The sequence below is a fragment of the Sceloporus undulatus genome, chromosome 1 (assembly GCF_019175285.1).
Source record: "Sceloporus undulatus isolate JIND9_A2432 ecotype Alabama chromosome 1, SceUnd_v1.1, whole genome shotgun sequence".
Lineage (NCBI taxonomy): Eukaryota > Metazoa > Chordata > Lepidosauria > Squamata > Phrynosomatidae > Sceloporus > Sceloporus undulatus.
In genome coordinates, this window is record NC_056522.1 from 203,068,929 (window position 1) to 203,090,027 (window position 21,099).

General features: G+C 40.5%; 1 protein-coding gene across 6 annotated transcripts in view; it reads left to right on the top strand.

Moving 5' to 3' along the window:
* The window catches only part of ZNF385B (zinc finger protein 385B), a 185,319-nt gene that overhangs the window by 160,816 nt on the left and 3,404 nt on the right, over nt 1–21,099 (top strand). For 5 of the 6 annotated variants that reach the window (XM_042461595.1, XM_042461621.1, XM_042461614.1 and 2 more), the window contains 3 exons: nt 13,325–13,591; nt 18,993–19,171; nt 20,694–20,795. In XM_042461595.1, coding sequence (XP_042317529.1) covers nt 13,325–13,591; nt 18,993–19,171; nt 20,694–20,795 — 548 coding nt within the window. The remainder of the gene's footprint in view (nt 1–13,324; nt 13,592–18,992; nt 19,172–20,693; nt 20,796–21,099) is intronic. The other variant, XM_042461602.1, reaches the window with a different exon arrangement.

Sequence of the window (21,099 nt, forward strand, 5' to 3'; positions counted from 1 at the left end):
TCTATCTATCTATCTATCTATCTATCTATCTATCTATCTATCTATCTATCTCTTTTTTCCATCCTGGGAACCAGTGGCCACTGGGGCTTCCATGTCAGCGGGAAGGGTTCTAGTCCAAATGTTAAAGGAGCTATCTGAGCTGCTGAATTAGTTTATGGAATACAGCCCAGTGCTCCTTTAAAATTTGGACTAAAGCCCAGAATAGATTCACTATCCCGTAGGAGCTCTGCAAGTTAGTCTATACTTGGGGCAAAAGTCCATATGTATTCCTGCCCCCTCCTGCCTCTGCACACGCCCCAGAGCCACTGCACAATTTTTCCCCCCGCAGGGACATTGGGTAGATTGTCTACGCTACCTGATTTTCACTGTGGAGTTTTGGGTTTGCCACTGCTGCAGTTCCCACTACCCCGCTGTCACCCTAAAAAGTCACCGTCACCACCACTACACCTGCCACATCTTGTGTCATCTTAAAACATCCCTGCTGTCCCCACCACTTCCATCACTGATAGACAAGGTGCCCAGATAACATGAGCATCTCATTTGGCTCAAGAACCATGGTTGTACCAGTGGAAGGAGGAGGATAGAAAATCAGTTCAGGCCAGGAATTGAAGGTGGCAGTGGGGGCAGCAGTGGGGGCAGGTGCAAAAAAATGTTTAAAGTGACAGCAGGGGCAGCAGGAGTAGAAACACTGGTGGCAGGGGCAGAGGGAACAGAGGTGCAAACCCTGGAGAAACTTTAAAAGTGCACAATAAGGGAGTATACCCCAAATCTGGGGCAGACAGGGCCATGTGTTGTGTTGGCCTTCTCTCCCCAGATTCAGGGGGAAGAATGTTTTAAGATTTTTAATGAATTTTCAGGTAGTATAGACAAGACCTGTAACAGTTAGTAATAGCCCAGTTTGTTTCAGGGCTGAGGCTGAACACAAGTGACCATGTACCAAGTAGAAACATATAGTTAGCCCTCCATATCCACAGATTCAATCATCCATGGCTTGAAAATATTCAAAATAATATATAAATTCCAAAAAGCAAGCTCTGATTTTGTCATTTTATATAAGGGACACCATTTTACTATTCCTTTGTATTTAATGGGACTTGAGCATCCACAGATTTTCGTACAACAGCGGACATGCGATACAGAGACTTCCTTCCTGTATCCTTCACAGAGACAGCTGCTCATGCGATACAGAGACTTCCTTCCTGTATCCACACATGCTCAGGAATTTATGGAAGTCATAGGACAACACCTCACCTTCACCCCACAGCAGGGTATCATAAGACTCCTGGCCCATATGTCAGTGGTGGGTTTCAATCTTACTCTCTCAAACCAAAAGACATACCACTGAGATGCTTCATTTTATTTACTTATATTGATGTGTCATAGGTATATTTACTTATATAGATGTGTATAAACAAAATTATGTGGCTTTAATAGGTATCCAAACATCTAAAATTGAAATACGCCAGACAGTGAATGTTTCCCAATAAATGGGAATGAGCTATTAAACGCTATTAAAAATTAATATAGTGTATCATGAAGAGAATAATCATGATTTTAATTTTAATAATAGTTGAGGAAAAGGTGCTGGAGTTCATGCAGTTTTTTTGTATAAATAGAAGCGACTGCTCATCCCTTTAATTCCTCTAGAGCAGCAGCTCTCAACCTGTGGGTCGCAACCCCTTTGGGGGTCGAACAACCCTTTCACAGGGGTCATCTAAGACCATTGGAAAACACATGTTTCTTAGGAACTGGTCTTAGGAACTGAGACCATCAGTTGGGGGTCACCACAATATGAGGAACTGCATTAGGAAGGTTGAGAACCACTGCTCTAGAGCATCTGAAATGATAAACATTATTGCCATTAGTACTTAGTATCTCTTTGTGCTTATGTTAAGGCTGCAGTCCTATATCCACCTACCTAGGAGTAAATCTCAGTGAAGTCAGTGAGATTTGCATCTGAACTGACACATACTTTATAAATAAAATTGTGATGCAGATCTACAATTTTAAGAAATAGGGAGATGAAGGGAATAGGCTGAATTTATGCTATGCCAATTCTGGATGAAGTAGAATAAAATTAGAAACAGAAACAGAAGCTGTCAATAACTAAGTAGAAATAGTCATAGTGGAAAAACAAGAGAAAAAAAGAAGAAAACTTCCTTTAAAACAGTGGCCCCCAAACTGTGCCCTTTAAGAGATTTTGGACTTCAGCTCGCAGAAGCCTCAGCCATGTTGGCCAATAGTCTCAGGTTCAGGGAGCTGAAGTCCAAAATCCCTTAAAGAACACAGTTTGGGAAGCACTGCTTTAAAAGGAAGAGAAACCAAATGAATGTTGGGGGGGGGGGAGTTCAATGTGGTACAGAAACAGCAACAGAGAGAGTTTAAGAAACATGACGTGTAACAAATTAGAAGCACTTGAATACCATGCTTACTGTGAAGAAACGAATACAAAGAAATTGGCTGCCAAATTAATATCCTATTAATTTGCTTCTAAGCAGCTTGAAATTGTTAAGAGAAATAAACTATGTTCTTTTGGTGTGTGCACTAGCAGCAGTCATAGACCAATAGTGATCTACCTGCACTTTGCCTACCTCTTATGTAAGAGAGTTACTGCTGTCATTGAGACTTTAGATGTTTTCATTCATGAACATTAAATTCTCTATCCCTCCAGTTGTTATATTGTGTGGATGTAAAGCATAGATGGGAGCCTGTGTTAGCCAGAAAACTCATTTGCATTACGGTTCCTTTTTTTCCTCCAGAAAAGATGGTCTTGTGATAACATTAATAGCTCAAAGACTCCTTTGATAGTGAGATAAGCCTCCATAATGAAACGATAGGAAAATGCACAGCAGAAGAATAAGTCAACCAGATATCACTCAGATCTTAATTTCTATGATTTGGGGAAGGAGATTGAATTAAAACAGGGAAGACAGAGTTCCTGAAGATACAAATGGCAAGTATCATCTACCCGGTGGAGGAAAAAATTATGTCCCTGTTCATATTAGTGATACTTCAATGCACATTTGTCTGTCTATTTGTTTTTCATGGACATATTCAACTTTACATCCAAGGCTCTCAGTGTGTGCCAAAGTGTCTTCCCTATTTTAGCCTCACAATAGCTCTGTAAATTAGGTGGGGATGTAATTCTTCATGAATTTCAGTCTCAAAGAAAGCAATGAGTACTTTTACCAATTGTCTTCCTGCTGCTAGGAAAGCCTGAAACGGATGAGCCAAAAGCACCACCTTCAGGGCAATCCAGGGGCGTGGTGTTCAGATGACGCAAGCCACCAGATCAGGCCAAAGTTGCGCCACAGCCACCTAAGGCAGTCCAGCTGCAAAAAGGGACCAAAAATTTACTCCTTGCCAGCAGTCCATTGCAGGCTGTGGTGTGTGGTTGGTGCAGACCAGTGCCAAATGGAGTGGGAGCAGCCTCTGGCCACTTCTTTTGCCCCAAAGTCTTCGAACACTGTACAGTTTATTAGCAATTGGGGACTTATTCGGGGGGGGGGGGGTGTGCACACTTTTTTGAACAAAAATAGATTTTTCTGTGCAGTAAACAGCATTTTTTTACACAGAAAATAATATTTCTACTGAAAAATATTATTTTCTATGCAGAATATTTCCTGCACAGAAAATGCTGTTTTTTTCTTCTTCCCAAAAGCCCTCTGTGAATTTTACATGGAAGAAGCCCTGAACCTCAAAGATTCATATCATTTCAGGATTCTCCTCTTCAGGGTTTCTGGACACTTGAGAAACATATTTTTACATCCATTTGGAAAAAAATTCCAAACCTTCTTTCAGTCCCTAGAGGTTGAGTACCTGAGAGCTAATGATGAACTTGTCAGTCACCCAGTGAACATCATTGTTGAGTGAACTTTTGAATCTAGGTCTCATCAGTTCACCATCATAGTACCACAGTTACCTTGAAATATGGTATAACCATCTAAGATAGTAATAGGCATTATGGCTTCTGAAAGACATAAGTCATTATTCAACCATGATTCAATAATAATCAAAATAACATTTAATAAGTAGGCAACACAGAAATCCAAGAGGTAAAACATATGTAAAATATGTACTAAATAATCTCTGTTGAGTACAGAATTCAGGAGCATGTTGTTATAGTTACTTTAATTATATCATGCTATGCATTTGAAGTCAATTTCAGGCACATTAACATATGTTCAGAAAATGGATAAGATATAGTTGTGTAGATAATGGGGGTTTATGTACTCCTTCATCTAAAATTCTCCTGCACATGAAAAAATACAAACTTAAAATCCTTCTTTTTGGTGATAGATTTTTTTTAATGTTGTTTAAGTATGGGTCTGTTTTCAAGTATGCAGATTCCCTTTTATCAGAAAGATCTGTACATTAGAGATTTTCAGACCAGCGCTGAAGCGCTGGTAAAACGCAGCTTTATAGCATGTCAGAGTTAACACTGGTCAAATTCATCTGGATTTTTATCCAGAAAAAGGCATGGCCAACTGTGAACCTAAGTTGTTTTGGGTTTGTGAGGTCTGTGTTTATAATGTTATTGCTGTGCCCGAAGCTAAATGAGTTTGCTCTCTAGATGGAATCAAGATTCAAACATGTTTCAGATCAGCAGTAAATCACTGGTAAAACGCAGCTAAAACATTTAGGAAGTGCATGTGTGTGAATGCCTGACATGCTTCCTAAATGTCAGGGAATCATCGGTTCCCCTCCAGCATCCCTGAATTTTTCGGGGGGAGGTAGTTTCCTATGAACACAAAGTTTCCATTGGTCTGAAACATGTTTGAATCTTGATTCCATCCAGAGAGAAACTCATTTAGCTTCATGTACAGCAATGACATTACAAACACAGACCTCACAAATCCAAAACAGCTTAGGGACACAGTTGGTCATGCCCTTTTCTGGATAAAAATCTAGACGAATTTGACCAGCGTTAACTCTGACATGCTATAAAGCAGCATATGTGAAAAACTAATGTAATCCCATGCTAAAGTTGAAGGCTTTCATGGCTGGCATCCGTAGTTTTTTGTGAGTTTTTCAGACTATGAAGCTGTGTTCTAGAAGAGTTTGTTCCTGATGTTTCACCAGCAGCTGTGAATGAATGAAGATGCCAGCCACAGCTGCTGGCAAAACATCAAGAATAAACTCTTCTAGAACACAGTCTCATAGCCTGGAAAACCCACAAAAAACTAATCCCATACTGTTCATTAATATTTCAATGTGGGCAAGGAAGAGCCTGTGTGGTTTAGTGATTTTGATGTTGGACTAGGACCCTGGAGTCCAAGGTTTGAGTCCCTGCTCGTCCATGGAAACCCAGCTGGGTGACCTTGGGCAAGTTATAATCTCTTGGTCTCAGAGGAGGACAAAAGAAATCTTGCCAAGAAAACCATGGGACAGAAGGCACACAACAATAACAGGGAGGTGCCAGGAAAGAAGGATATGTTGATTCCATGTGTTTGTTGTGAGGATTGCCTTTTTAACATGTGAAGAATCCTGCTGGATCAAACCAAAGTCATCCTATTTAGCCCAGTCACCAACCCAGTGTACACAGGAAAGCCCTTGAGCAGAAGGAGAAGGCAACAGGTGTCCTATGCTGTTGCCCATGAGGAACTGGTATGCAGTGACATGCTGCCTCCAATGTAAAAGGCATTGACTAAGCTGCTGATAAACCTGTCCTCCTGGACTTGTACAATCTTCTTTCATGAAACTCAAATTTGAAGAGGTTGTAACTGAGGGAAACTGAGGCTTGGCAATAAATACTAATACTGGGACAGAGCTTATCCCTTATTTTTAAGAATGTTTTCCTCCCTGTGAAAGTGGGGATTCTCTCCCCCCCCCCCATTCTTTTTTTTTACAGGGAGGGTTTAATTTTGGAGATATGTCTAAGTGGTAGTGAGAGCCAGGGGTTCCCCTATATATACAATATGCCCAATGACTCTTCTGTCTTATTTCTGTTTTTAATTGTTAAAATATTCCCTGTGCAGTTACAGCAATACAGGCCTCACATCAGACAAGTTTCCCTCCCAGCAGCAGATGCTGGAATGACCATGTGGTCACATGTGCTTGCATGTTTATATAGTCATTCCATGATCTGCTGTGGGACAGGAGAAACACACACATACATGCACACACATTTCTGTCAATCCTTTCAGTACCGAATAAGCTGAACTGAAGATTTGAGAGACACTTGGTTTCATGAACCACTACACAAAATGAGTCCCCCACCACCACTCCAACAGTATGAAAGTGAAATATATCTGTTTACTTATCAAATAAAAATAGGAATTCTTTGATCACACTTTCTGAATCAAAACAAATATCATTCAGAATGAAGGAGCTGCAAATTTAAATTCCACATTTTTGTCTTTTCCTTTGTGATTTAAAGGATAGGAAAGTAGATGCATATGTTTTGAACTACTTAAAAGAGATCTAGCGATGTATCTCAGAATATAAATGTAAGGCCTTGTGCTCCCTTTGAGTCTCTCAGCGTATGATCTCTTCCCACTGGTGTCAACATGAGCTTAGTTGTGAAATTTCTACATTTATTCCAAATGGTTCTTTGCCTTGGATTCTATAATAATTTTGCTTTTGCAATTACAGATTATTTCCTAGGATACTGCTGTTATGGCAGCCTACATTAATTTATGAAAATTCACCATAGAATTATATAGCTTGAAAGGACATCAAGGATCATCTAGTCTAACCTCTTGTCACTTCAGGTATCGCAGGTCCCCATCCAATGAAGGAGACTCCATCCAATGAAGGAGACAGTGGTCCACTGTCAAACAACTCTTACCATCAGAAGGTGTTCCTAATGTTTAGTCAGAATCTCCTTTCTATTAAATGTAATGTATTCAATCAGGTCCTACCCTCTGGCACAGCAGACAGCAAGCTTGCCCCCTCTTCTACATCAGTTCTGCATGTGTTTAAGTATGGTTTCCATGTCCCTTGTCAGTTTTCACTTCTGCAGACTAAACATAACTATCTCTTTCAATGGTTCCTTATAAGGCTTGGTTTCTAGTTCCTTAACATTTGGCCACCTTCCTTGGGACACATTACAGCTCAGCAATTGTACTTTCCAGAACTGCATGTGGTACTCCATGAGATGTCTGATCAAAATTAAGTAGATTCTTACTTCTGTTGCGGCAATGGCTTCTTTGTCACTGCATCATATTGTTGATTCATGTTTAGCTAAGACCCCTGGATCGATTTCACATGAATATAGCAGAGAAGGACTGTACAATAGCACACTTCCCAAACCAATGTCATTCTAAGTTTCCATCTCATTTGTTCCATTACTGCCAGCTCCCTAGAAAACCACATAGCTGGTTTAGCTCCACTCTACAAGAGAGCATCCTCAGGAGTGATGATGTCCACAACTACACTATATGCCATCCTCTCTCTCTCTCTCTATGTCTCTCTCGACCATCTTTCCCCTATCTCTCTGCAATTTTATTCCTATCTGTAGACCCTCTTTCCCCTATCTGCTTCTGTAAAAGACAAGCATCAATTGTTGTATCCTTTCTCCCCCGTAGCCCCCCCATTTTCAGCATTCCCTGAGCTATGGTTGTCTGGCACCAACCAGGCTTGCTCAGCTCCTCTCTTCACACTGGCCATCCCTACACTATTTGTCATCCCTACATTAGAAGCGATATTTTACTCTGAATCACTGTATACTGTACGGAAAGAGTTAAGAGGTGTTCTGCTCCAAACTGATTTTCATGCAGGTCTGCAAGGTTACTCTACTTCTGCAGCAATGTCCCTTTTTTAAAAAGTGCTTCATTTCTCGATAGACTGCACAGCCATTTAGGAAGTTGGTACTCTGAGTGACATCCATTAATTTCTCATTATTCAGAAAATGGGGCAGTAAAGCAGAAAAGAATTGTTTTAGAATTCCTTATCAAATCTGCCTAACTTTTTTTTAATGAATGTCATGGAGTAATGTGATACCCCTTTTCCCCTTCAATGATAGCAAAATTTAGGACAGGAAGCCTTTATGATTACAATAAGAAATCAGACCTCTGACAAATTTTTAATTACTCTCTTTCTATTGTCTAATTCTTTGTACTATGTCTGATATATGTTATTAATCTTGCCTGTCATAAAAAATATGCAAATAGATGATGCTGAATCTTCAAAAGATTCAGCAAGCATAATGGGAGAGGAAGATACCAATATTTTCTTCTAATAAAATAATTGCTATGATTTTGTTGTTGTTCTAGAACAGTTCCTTTCTTCACTATCCCAAATAATCCACAAGTTAGTCTCCATGGTTTAGTTGACTAACTGACTATTTTTCCAAAGACTCTGTTTCCATATTTTATGAAACTGTGAGAGGAATGAAATGTATTTGTAACAGAGAGAAAAAGAAGTGTCAATTCAGATTTCATCAGATATATGCCAGAGATCTAAAACATCAACTCCAAACTTTTACTCAAAACTTCAGGATTGCTGCTGCATATGTAATGTATTTTCCATTATTTATTGGATTTGATTAACAGCTCACACCATCCCAAACTTTTGCACAGATTTAGAAAATCATAAAACCCATTTCAGCAATAAAGCCAACTTCCTTTTCATGATTGCTGAAAGGTGACTAAAGTAAAAATGTCTTTCATCACTTCTTGAACGCACACAGATTCAGGCTGGATTCCCAGTCATGGTTGCCATTTCCCTACCTCTATCCTATACTGCTCTTGCAATGTGGAAAGTTAGAATTTATTGGGAGAAGGAGTGTCACGCAAAAGATCCATTCATTTTTGCCACTAAGAATCATCGGATGCATTTTTATTTTCCTGTATATGATTTCCAAATCTCCTGTGCACAGTTAACTCCATGTCTTCATGAATGGAACAGAATGGAGCATGCATGGATTGAGCTGGAATGACATAACTGCCATAATGCATGAATTGTCCCTTACCATTTGCCAGTTTCCAAAGAAAGACTATTCTGAAACGCTGACGAGTGTTTTCTTGACCTTTCGTAGCCTCAACGTTGGGATTTTCCAACAGCTAATTTCTACTCCCTAGTTGGTCAAGCTAGTATGGTGTGTGGTAGGACTTCAGGACACCTGGATTCAAATCCTTGTTCATAGAAAGAAACCTATCTTGGGCAAGCCACAGTCTCTCATCCTTGGAGGAAGGCAATGGTGAGCCTCCTCTGAAAAAATCTTGCCAAGAAAATGCTGGCATAGGATCGCCCTTAGTTAGACTTGACTTGAAGTCACATAACAACAACTTTCAGAGTTATTGTGATATTGGATTTTGGAAAACCAGAGTTTGGAGGAAGGCAATGACAAATTTCCTCCAAATAAATCTTGGCAAGAATAACCTGTTAGAGGTCTGTCTTTGTGTTAGTCAATAATGACTTGAAGGCACACAAGAACAAGATGTGGCTGGATCCCACAAATGAAGTCTTGTGTCACCTATGTTAGTTTTTAATATGCTACAAACTTCTCTGTTTTTGCTACATTGGCTTTCCCACCCTATCCATATAATAATGTAAATACTTTCTTTGTAGTCTATGGTTCATGCAGCTTTGGTCCAATACAGAGGAAAACAGCAGAATTAGCACTTACCAGAGGTTGTGTTATTGCAGTCTTCATGTTGCTATAAATAGAAATTGAGAGAGTAACTCCACCTCCATTAAATAAACTCTCCACTGCTGAGTCAGTATGTGCAAGTAAACCATTAAAATACGTGAACACTACTTTAAGTCAAAGCTTCCAACAACATAAGGGACATGTACTATTGTGCTATTCTGCCCAGAGCTATACACAATTAGAGGGATTTCTTTGCCAAGACTTCAACATAAATGGAAGCTTTTATTAAGAACTGGAAAGGAGTCTGCATCTCTCTCTCCCTCATAGGGCTCCAGGCAGAAATAGATTTATTATTTGAAACAGTCCATTGGAAGAGGAATTCTGAAACATTTTCCCCTGTTCTTTTGTGCATAATGAGTCCAAGTGTAGTGTTGGGCCTTCTAGAGTTATACGGTATCAAAGCAAAGACATCTATGTCAATGGGGCAGTGAATCCACCTCAGGGGTTTAGTCTGAACATTAAGGGAACAATCTGAAGTGCCAAACTTATGTGGGCAAATGGTTTGATGCCTTCAGTAGACCCTTTAATGTTTGGATTAAATCCTGGAGCAAATCCACTGACCCTCTGGGTTGGGAGCCAGCGGCCACCACTATATCAAAAGGCACAAAATATTATTCCCCATCCATTTCAGACCAAACCCTTTCATGATAAGAGTTCCTTCCATTCTCTATAGTGCTGTTGTTAGCAGCAGCATTAGGATTCTGAATGTTTGCCAAAGCTTTTTACAACAAACTTTGATAGAAGAATAAAGGGAAAATATAGTGCACTCTTGAGATAGATGCCAATAGATGCTGTCTGCCAGATACATTTGAAATCTATAGCTCCTTTGTAAAGGATGGCAGAAACTAATGACAGGCCTGAGCCTGTGACTTGCTGTGCTGTCAAAGGAAGTTGTGAAGATGAGGTGCAGCAGCCACTGTAGAAAAACATCTAAGATCAATGGCCCAGGGCCATTCCGGCTGTCAGGCTGTCAGAACTACTATGTTGGTTTTAACCCCTGTGTCATGCAAAGCTTTTACATGGGCCAAAGGACCAAACATAGCAAAAGCGAAACTATGGATAACCTGCCCTCTCACCACCTATTTTGCTCAGAATTATGACATCAAAATGAAAAGAAAAATAGTCCCCTCTATAAATAAAGTAAGATGTGGTCAAATTATTCTCCTGCAGAAATAAGGGACATGGGTTCATTTTTCCAACACAGTTGTGATCTTGAAGGATAGAAATAGTTCCTTCCATCTTGTCTCCGAGTATTTGTGTGTGTGTAAGAGAGAGAGAGAGATTATGCTCATTTATTTGTTTGAACTATACAAGTATTGACATGATTCTTTTCTTAAATACAGTTCAGAGGAGGCTCTCCTCTACAGACTGTCTCTCTCTACATGAGGAGACCAATGAAGAAGGGGCCAAAGAGTTCCTCTGCTTCTGTCCTCTCATATTTATTTTAACCAGATTATCAAATGGCAAAATAGAGCTTCATGCAGTGGACTGATCAGACTGTTAGACAAGGATTGGAGAGGCCCAAGTTCAGATCCCTGCTTTGCCGTTTATCTTTCTGAATTATTAGGTACCAGTCACTGACTCTCAACCCAACCAAGCTCACAGGGGACTATCTCAACCTCTTTGGAGGAAATGTTGAATGTGCATTTAACAAATATTTGTTTTTGGAGTTTATATTTATGGTTTATTTTTATATGAACCTTTTGAGGCAAGATATTTAAAGTGTAATATAATTACTAGAGTAAAAAAATCACATTAGAACACACAAAGAAAGATGCTGTGCCCCTATGTTTATATTCTACCAATAGCCACTGTAATATTAACTTTTTTGCTCTGTAATATTAAAAGTTCTACTAGTTCATGCACTTCTGGAAAAGCAGCACTTTACAGAAATACTTTTACTGTGGAAGCATTCTTTCAATAATGATCACCTGATCAGCTGGGCAAAAGCTAAGTGGTCTAATATTACTTCATTTTGCAGTGGTTTAAACATTTAAAATGTGTAACCCAATTTATAATGTGTAACCCAATTATAATTTATAACCCCAGGCTTAAACCCAATTGTTAGTCCAACTAGAGCAGATCCATTAAATTAATGGGATCTCCATGTGTTATGACTTGCAGTCCACCAGTTGATTGAATGGTTCTGTTCAAGCTGGGACTAACTGCTAGGGCATAGATGTATTCATAAATTGGATTTAGGCCCAAATGTAGCTTCAGGAACTTCTCCTAATGAATCACACACACACACACACACAGAGAGAGAGAGAGAGAGAGAGAGAGAGAGAGTATCCTTTACCCTTGTGTTATATCCCAAAATTAAAATTGAACCAATATTATGTAGCAGTTAATGTACTTTCTAATATAAAATGTCTGGGCACCAGTGGCCACAGATTATAAAATAAGAAGAAAAGCCTGCAGGACCCAACAATGGCCCATCTAAAGCAGCAGCATCTTTCTTAGGGGCTGAGTACATGCCCCTGAAAAGCCCACAAGTAGGCACAAGGTAGTAGCCATGTCCCATCACTATTCCCCAACAACTGTTATTTAGAAGCAGCCTACCATTGAGGTAAGCTTAGCTGTCAGGGCAAGGCCATTGATAGCCTGAATTTCCTGAACCCCCTTCCAATAGCCCACATCTTTTGAACAATGCAGCTTCTGTATTGACAGCAGAATTCACAGTTAGTGTGAATCTGACAGGATGCTCTTACAAAACATGGAACTAGATGTACAAGTTTTAACTAAAAGTTAAATAGCCTAGCTTGGATTCCAGGATACCTAAACTTTGCAAGAAGAAACGTCTCTGGACCCATCTCCTCCTTATGACTCTTTGTCCTTCCGCCACCCATTCCAGATAGTCAGAAGATAGGGCAGGAAGGACACTGCTTTGGGAAGAGAGATTCGCCCAAGAGTGGGGAAGGGCCCTGGGGGGGGGCACCCTGTTTAGATTATCTTTCCCTTCTCCAGCACCTTTACATACCACTCCTGACATTGTTTGGAAGGGCTGCCAACACTTCCAGAGATTCTTTTGAAGAAAGAGAGAAGAACTTACTTTCTGTGAATTTTCTCAAGCTGTTGTATGGTCCAAGTTCATTTGGCCCAATCATGGCATATTCTGAAACAGTTTCTACTTTTAGAACATAGCCACATGAAGACTGAGGAGCTCATGCAGCCAGTTAGCACTACACATGTACTTCTGTGGGTAAAATGAAGTAAAGATTATCTGAAGGCTAAAAGATGGGTTTCTGTGCTGTATGATTACAGTGCTGTACTCATACTATTGATGATCCAGGGCACTCACTCTCTCTAGTTGTAAGGTCCATTCCCCCTTTGCAATTTTTCTGCAGATCCTTCTCTTTGGTACACTTTGGTGGAATTGAGAAACAGCTATTAGTATTGGGGGTGGGGATTACTTTACATGAGAAAGGATATTTGGCATTGGTAACGTGGGCATATTGGGTGTGCCTAAAGTGTTTTGCCTATCTTTTTGCTGCGCTTACCATGAATTGAAAGTTTTTGTCACACCACACTCTGTCTAACACTTGGTTTGTTTCCAGAGTGAAAACTTAGGCAAGGACAGAACCTCTTGAAATTTGCTCTATCCTTGGGTTTATTCACTGATCATGAAGTAAAGTATTGTGGGTTCTAATGATGTTGCTATAATTAAGGGATGCCTGGAAACCTAATATCTGTTCGTTCTCTCTCTTCCTCACTCTTCTCCCCCACCAGAAGACAGGGCAAATCTGAAAGCAAATGGTTCTAGCCAGCTTCCCAGCACAGATGTTGCTCCCTTTATATGCGAATCTGCAGCTGCTGCCACCTCTGCTGCCACCACCACCACAACGACACCAGCGCTCTCAATTTCTTCCAGTCGCACAAATGGAATTACAAATGCCATTTCTGAATCAGAAGAGGAAAAAGCCAAAAAATTGCTTTACTGCTCTTTATGCAAAGTGGCTGTGAATTCCCTATCGCAGCTAGAAGCGCATAACACGGGTAAGTGTCTGCCAGAAATAACTAAATGCATAACTGTATTTTGTGAAAGAATGTGGCATTTAGACATAACAGTGCTCACAACTCTTCATCTCTCTGGAATATTCTTTTTCTTGAAAAGGAAAGAATGTTTCATTTATTGAAAATATACAGAGGCAATTACTAGTTTCCTGCCTAGAGACAACATAGGAAGCATAAAATCTATTCTTTATTAAAGCTCTTTATCATCTGGTTAATACTGAAATGGACATCTATTACATGCCTAGTGAAGCCATTTTCCATGCATGTCCTTGTTGCCAGGACTGATGGCTTGTCTCAGTTCTGTATTTTACACTCTGACTCCAGGAGACAATGACACAGAACACAAATTCAGAAAGCAATTATTACTATTAGATTTTCAGAAGAACCTTTCAGCTCCGTCTTAAAGAGCAGAGCCCATTGAGTAACCACTGAAAACACCTTCCCTTCTACTTGGCAGGTTTCACAATACAAAGCCTCTTACTCAGTGTGTCTCAGGACCTGGATGCCTGTGCCATTACTGTCCTTAGGATGGCTAATCAGGAGAAATGTATCACCTCAAAAAGAGGACACAGTTTTGCATAGAATTTTCACATGCTAATTTCTATGTCTGGGTGCACATTTAGAAATAATGACTAAAATTTAAGTCAAAATACATCTAACCAGTGACCACTTGTCCTGCTTCAGCCCTCAATCTGACATCCAGGTGCTAAGGACCAACTTGAGACTGAGAGGCCCAGCTCTCCCATCCTGTGGTTCTTTTTTTGTTTAACCAGGCTTGCAGTGGACATCAAATAGAGGATTGGCCCACGTGAAGCAAGATTCATGGTCTCCCCAGTGTCAGCAGTTTACAATGCTGGCACATACAAGGCAATGGGCACAGTAAGAAATTTTTCAAGCAGAGATCCTTCAAAAATTATCCCTATCTGAATTTCTTCTTGGAGTTTGGAGCACCAGATTAGCTGCTCTTGATTCCCAGGTGGGATCAGTTCATTACAAATCCTCTATTGTTCTCCCCACCACCACCTACACCCACCCACCCACATTTCTGCTGTCTTTTGAATAGGACACTGTGCAAGGTCAGTTTGTCTTGGCCCTCAGTTCCTTTGTGTCTTTCCTCCTCTCTGCATTCATGATGCATTGCACACTGATAAAACTCTACCCTACCCCCACAAAAAAAAAGCAAGGCAGGTGTATGTATGAATGCACCAAGATCCCTTTCTCTGCAGTCTGCTAAAGTGAATATGTGGTTAGGAGATAGACAGCTACAGCCTTCAGGCTCATTTGGAAAGCCCTTGGTTCAGACCTGCTGAATAATTTTTCTCTCTCCCCCATCGGTCCCTTTGGTGGAGGAAGTTGGAGTGAGAAGAGAAGGAGATTAATAAAATGTCGCGGCAAGGAGACGCAGAGACAGGAATGGGGTGCACAAGCTTCCTCACAAGCTTGCCTTCTCCAGCCAGGTTTCTGGCTGGGCCTTTTATTGTCATTTAGCTTACATTAGTCCGTTATTTGTCTTACAATCATTTGCTAGGTTACGTGCCCTTTTCTGCAGTGGAAGCAGGATGTGAAGACCAGCTAAGTCAGCATGGACTTATCTATCTAGTTATGGATAAAGCATTGTCATCTCAAGAGAAAGTCGAAGTCCTATGGTTTGCCAGTAGAACTGCCACGTTTCAATCTTGATGAGCATTGCTATCCTGAGAGAGGGTCGCGACCCCACGGTTTTGCCCATGGGGTTGCCACAATAAAAAGGTGGCAGAGGGCAAGAGGGGGAAAAAACTCTGTGCCCCTGCCTACTACTGGCTTCAGCCTTTCTCTCCACTGGTAGTACAGTACATGGCTCCCAAGAGATTGCCACTGGGGGAATGAAGAAAAACTGTCCCTCACCAGTCAGTTCATTATAATCGATAAAAACACCTTATAAAACATTATTGGTGTGTTTATGCAATGCTTTGATTGAGATTTGTTTTGCCAGTGTGGATGGAGTGCATGTGTGAATCTGTAAACTGCCTCAAAAAAGAATATTGCTGTGAAGAATCATAGCATTTTGCAGTATTTTAGCAGTGCAAATGTGTGTGTCAGATTCATAGGGTGTTGAGCAAATTCAAACAGACTGGATGCAAAAGGATTATTTTATTAAAGGCACTGAAGGAACTGAATGGTGGGAATTAATTTTAGGGTGGAGAAACAGAGTTAAAGGGTTCATGAAGTGCAGTATAAAAGATTGTGAGCCCGTAAAGCAAGAATGAAGAAATCTCTTTATCCCTTTTTTATAGTTACGTGCCCTTACTACTAGGAAGGCCATTATAATGACAGTCATAGGACCCTATTGCATGGGGTTAAAACCCTGGCTTACCTTTTCTTAATCCAATCCAATCCACAGAATCGCCACCCAGGCCCATCCCAGATGCAGGCCAGGTCCTGTAAGCCACTTCAGCAGCCATTTTTAGAAGTCAGAAGCTGCCAATTTGGAAAAGGTATGCCAGGGTTTTAACCCCATGTGATAGAGTCCATACTGGCTCCAGAGTCTAATTATCTGAATCTCTTTTCAAGCAGAACCCCAAATGACTTTGCCATGTTCTTGTACAAGTGCCATGCAAATTCAAATTTATGGGACATCTGAATGGGTTTGAAGTGATTTCCAGAGAGGGGGCTATGCTAATAAGTTGTAGCAAAAGAAAAGGTTTTATGGCATTCTGAAGACTAAGGGGCTGCTCAAACAGCCCCAAATGTCCGGCCTCCAGCTGTCCCTTTTTCAGCAGATCGGGTCTGCGGCAACCGCATGCTGTGCCCCCGATCTGACCTTTCCAGGGCATGATAGCCATGGCTATACGGCGCTCTTTCAACGTTTCATCGTGTGGATGCAGCGCCAGAGGAGCGGTGTGATCCTGTGTTCCATGTGGTGTGGCACGCGGCATCACAGCCCTGGGTGCAGAGCTGGAGCATGTGTCATGGAGATGCTATGCTCCAACTCCCCCCCCCCCAGCTCTAACCGATTATTGTGGCATAAGCTCTTATAGACCAGTGATCATTCTTTTGGATGCACAATGAAAAACAATGCATGTGTGATATTAAATGGGAGGAACAAACCACAGGATTTTAAAACATAGGGCTAGAGTCCCCTTTTGCTCCCATGTTAGGTTTATATTCATGCAGCTTCTTTGTTTTGACTTTCTTTTTGACTATTTAGCATAGAGATACTGTTTTAAAATCATTGTATTGTTTCCTTGGAAGAACTATAATTTTTCCTCTGAGGCTCTTCCTTCCAAGTGTTATTGTGCTTTTATTGTTTAAAAAGAATTGCAACAAATGCTGTATTTTCCCCTTAGACTTTTATGATGGATATAAGCTCCCATTTCCTCACCTGCAATTTTTTTTCTAAATACATTTTTTTTTAACCTTCTCATTTTCTGGTCCAGGGTAGACTGTTTGCAGGTCTTGAAAGGGAAGGAACTGAAAATTTATAGAACTGCAGGAACAACATGGGTGTTTTCCAGGACCTAGGATTCCTGATTAAAGGTAGCCAAGGGTGCAGCAATAGTTAGAATTTTGGACTTGGACATTCCTGGTTCTAGTTACCACCAGTTACTTTGTCCCAGTCACTTCCTCTCAGGCTAATCTACCAGACAGGGCAATTTAAATGTTGAAGTGAGGAGAATGCCAGCTGTATACACTGCTTTGAAATTGTTGGCGAGATAGCAGGCTAGTAAGGTAACAAGCATATAAATAAAGGGTGATGTGTAAGGGACTTGCAGCAGGTAGAAGCTTATGGTTGATCTTTTCCTCACTCATCAGTTCCTCCCCCTCCAGCTCCTTCCTTATATCCTCCCTCCCCTACAACCCAAGTGTATATCTTGCCTCTGAATGGCGTGTGGGATCAATGCAGAATGTTGGCAAATGGGATGTTAGCAGATGAGAGAAGACATTGTACACCTGCTCATCTACCTGCTGGTTCTCCTTCCAATTCCCTTCTGTACCTCTCATTAAAACTATGAGGTACACAGAGAATTGGGGTCTCCCTGTTGGCCACCTAAGATAAAGTTCCACAATTTCTAGCTTTTTTTCATGAAACTCCATAATTTTTATGTCTCTGTGATAGAAGTGTAAAGACTTTTTCTGTCTGATCACTCCAGAGCAGAGGTGACATTTATGCTTTCATTGAGCATCCCATGGCACATTAATGATTAGCACTAAAAGTTAAGCAGTCTCTCCTGCTTTCATGTGTAATGCTGAAGGAACATGGTCCTTTATTATTTTCTTCTCTTCTTTGTGCTGAGATAAAAAGAGATGGGAGACAGCAAAAAAAAAAAAAGTTTTCAGATCAAGAGGAAATAATTTAGCGAAGCCAACTCTCTTTCTCAGATAAGCCTTATATAACCCTAAGAAAAAGAGTTCTTCCTGTTGCAACAGGAATTCTAAAGTGGTGGGATGTTTGGGTTTGGCAATGAAGGAGGGGAGAGGTCAGTATGCCCCCCCCCCACATTTGTTTATTCAGGGTATGTTTAGCCTGAAGAAGAGAACGTTAAGGGGTGACATGATATCTGTGTTTAAATATTTGAAGAAATGACATTTTGAGGATGGAGCAAGCTTGTTTTCTGTTGCTCCAGAGGCTAGGACCTGGAGCAATGGATTCAAGTTACAGGAAAAGAGTTGGCACCTAAATCTTAGGAAGAACTTCCTGATGGTAAGAGTTGTTCTGCAGTTGGATATGCTGCTTGGAGACTGGAAGAGTCTCATTCTTTGGAGGTTTTCAACAGAGGCTTTATGGCCATGTGTTGGGAGTGCTTTTATTGTGTCTTCCTACATGGCTGGGGGTTGGACTGGATTGCTCTGGTGGACTCTTCCAACTCGCATCCTATGATTCTATGATTTGGAACAATGGCAAAATAGGGTTGTTGGAGACCTGAGGGGCCAATACCTGAAGAATCTCAGAACTGTATGAATGGTCTCTCATAGTAGCATACTTGAAAACTGCTAACCATTACACTGCAATATATAAAAAGGAAACATTAAAGGAGCACACCAGGGTTCTGAATCCTAACCCCACAGTAAATTCAGCATCTTGGATATTTCCTTTAAATAAAGCTCAGGGTAAAGGCTGGGGCAAATTCACTGCCCCACTGACATGGAGGCCACAAACCACCATGAGGAAAAAAGATTAATATTGTCCTTCCATTTTCAACTCAGTGTCCCCGACATGGCCAGCCATCCTGATTGGGCATGATGGGAGCTGTAATCTGATACATGTAGAGGGGACCAGAGTGGAAAAGTGTGAGGCAGAAAAGAAAACGTTTGTCATTTACCTGACAAGAACGATTGAAAATGTTAAGTTTCATACTGCAATGGGTAAACAGTCTTTTGGTTCTTTTGCAAAATGGCTCATCAGGTTCCAAGCACAAGACAATGGTTGAAGCTCGGAATGGTGCAGGTCCAATTAAGTCTTATCCTAGGCCTGGATCCAGACTGAAGACTCATGGCACTACCACAGGTTCAGGATTGCAGAACAAAACATTTCATTGTGAAATCTGTGACGTGCATGTCAATTCAGAAATTCAGCTTAAACAGGTATGTTCGCTACATCAAAAACCACTGCATTAGTACAACTACTGCTAGCTTTGCAGACCACAGAGTCCTTTGTTTCAGATCATATGTTCAGTTCATTAAGTAGTTCAGTTTAATTAGACTGAGGCAAACCCCTCAAGCCCAAGAGGTTGAAAAATCTAACTTGTCAGTACAGAACTCAACTATATTGTTAAAATCTTATAGTAGATCTAGAATCCCACATTTCAGGGGTGTTTTTCCCCCGGATGCTGATAGATAGATAGATAGATAGATAGATAGATAGATAGATAGATAGATAGATAATCCTAGGGCTGCTTGATAACACGAATGAAAATAATTCAGAGATATAGCCATGTTAGATCTCTCTACAAAAAATGAAAATGTTTAGACCAAATTTCTTAATAACTGAGAAGCTACCTCCTTGAAACAGACTGGGATGGTCACCCTTGCCAGTTTCAGCAGCTTATACCTATTTTCATTCAGCAGTTGTACAGTTGCTCAGTGCAGTTACTGTGGCAGCCCTTCCCTCTAGTGCAGTACTTTAAAAAAATAGTTAAGTACTTTAAAAAATGCAGACAAGAGATCCTCTCTGCCTTGGATTACAACACATTGGTTGATGCTCATGACTTTGAACCCGAGCAGACAGACCAAAATAAAGCTGTTTTGGGTCATTTTGGAGGTATGCTATTTAAATCCTGCATGCGTCCTAAGAGGTCAGAAGCCGCACTAAAGCCACACTCTAGTCCTAAGGACTGGAGTACAGCTTTGGCACAGCTTCTGGCCTCTTAAGATGCATTTGTCATGTAAACAGCATACCTCCAAAGTGACCCAAAGCAGGATTATTTTGACCTGTCTGTTCAGGCCCTTTGTTAGGCGAACCTCCCTCCCAGCTCTGCTCACTTTTTCAGATATATTGCTCCCTTGGTCCAAAATGTAATTTCTTTGTTCCTCAGAGAAAAATCTTCAGATGTGCAGATTTTAAAGTCATTAGTTGAAGCATATTTTCAAAATATACCTGCTTTGTTTTGGAAGTGAAGAATGTGCAACCACACACATTCAGAAGTGACTTGACTATGTCTCATTACAAAACCTCAAATTGTAAGGATTCCTATTCATTGTCTGATCTTTTGTTTCCACTCCTATAAACTGATATTTATTAATTTATTTGTTTGTTTATTTAATTTACATAGAAACTGGATACTCTCAGATTTGACTTCACCACCTTCCACACACACCTCCCTCCCTCCCTCCATCAATCATCCAGCCAATGCTAGCTACATAAGTTTCTTCCCTCTCAAACATGTAGTTTATTCTAATAAAATTATTTTTTTCACTGAAGATGGCATTTTGTTGATGATTCCAAACACCAGCTTCCATATGCGTTAGCAATTTATGCAATTCTGGTAATTGGATTTATGTTTTCGGATAGTATGGTACAGATTGATTTTGCTGTATAAATTTAAATTTGCTGCTAAAGCTGCACTTGGTTTGTTTTTAAACAGAACACTTTCTTTTAAAATTTCAGCACATTTCCAGCAGAAGACACAAGGACAGAGTGGCAGGGAAGCCTACAAAACCAAAATATAGTCCTTATAACAAACTACAGCGCAGTCCAAGTATTCTAGCAGTGAGTACTGATTGATTAAATGTAGTATGCACTGGACAGTAATCAGGTGATTCCAAATGCAGTAAAGTTGTTGAATGACAGATGTGATCTGTCAGGCTACACAGAAGAGAGATAGCACTAGAGTGTTGACCACTGTTGAAAAAGAGGAACAAACTATCTGAAGTGGAAACTATATTGTGTCTAGTAGGAAAAGTTATCAAGTATAAAAATCTGTCATTGAATACCAAAGCTAGGATTGCCCATTTTCAGTTTCTATGTATAGCTGTGAAAGCAGGACTGAAGAAAGCTTGACAGGACCAAAAAC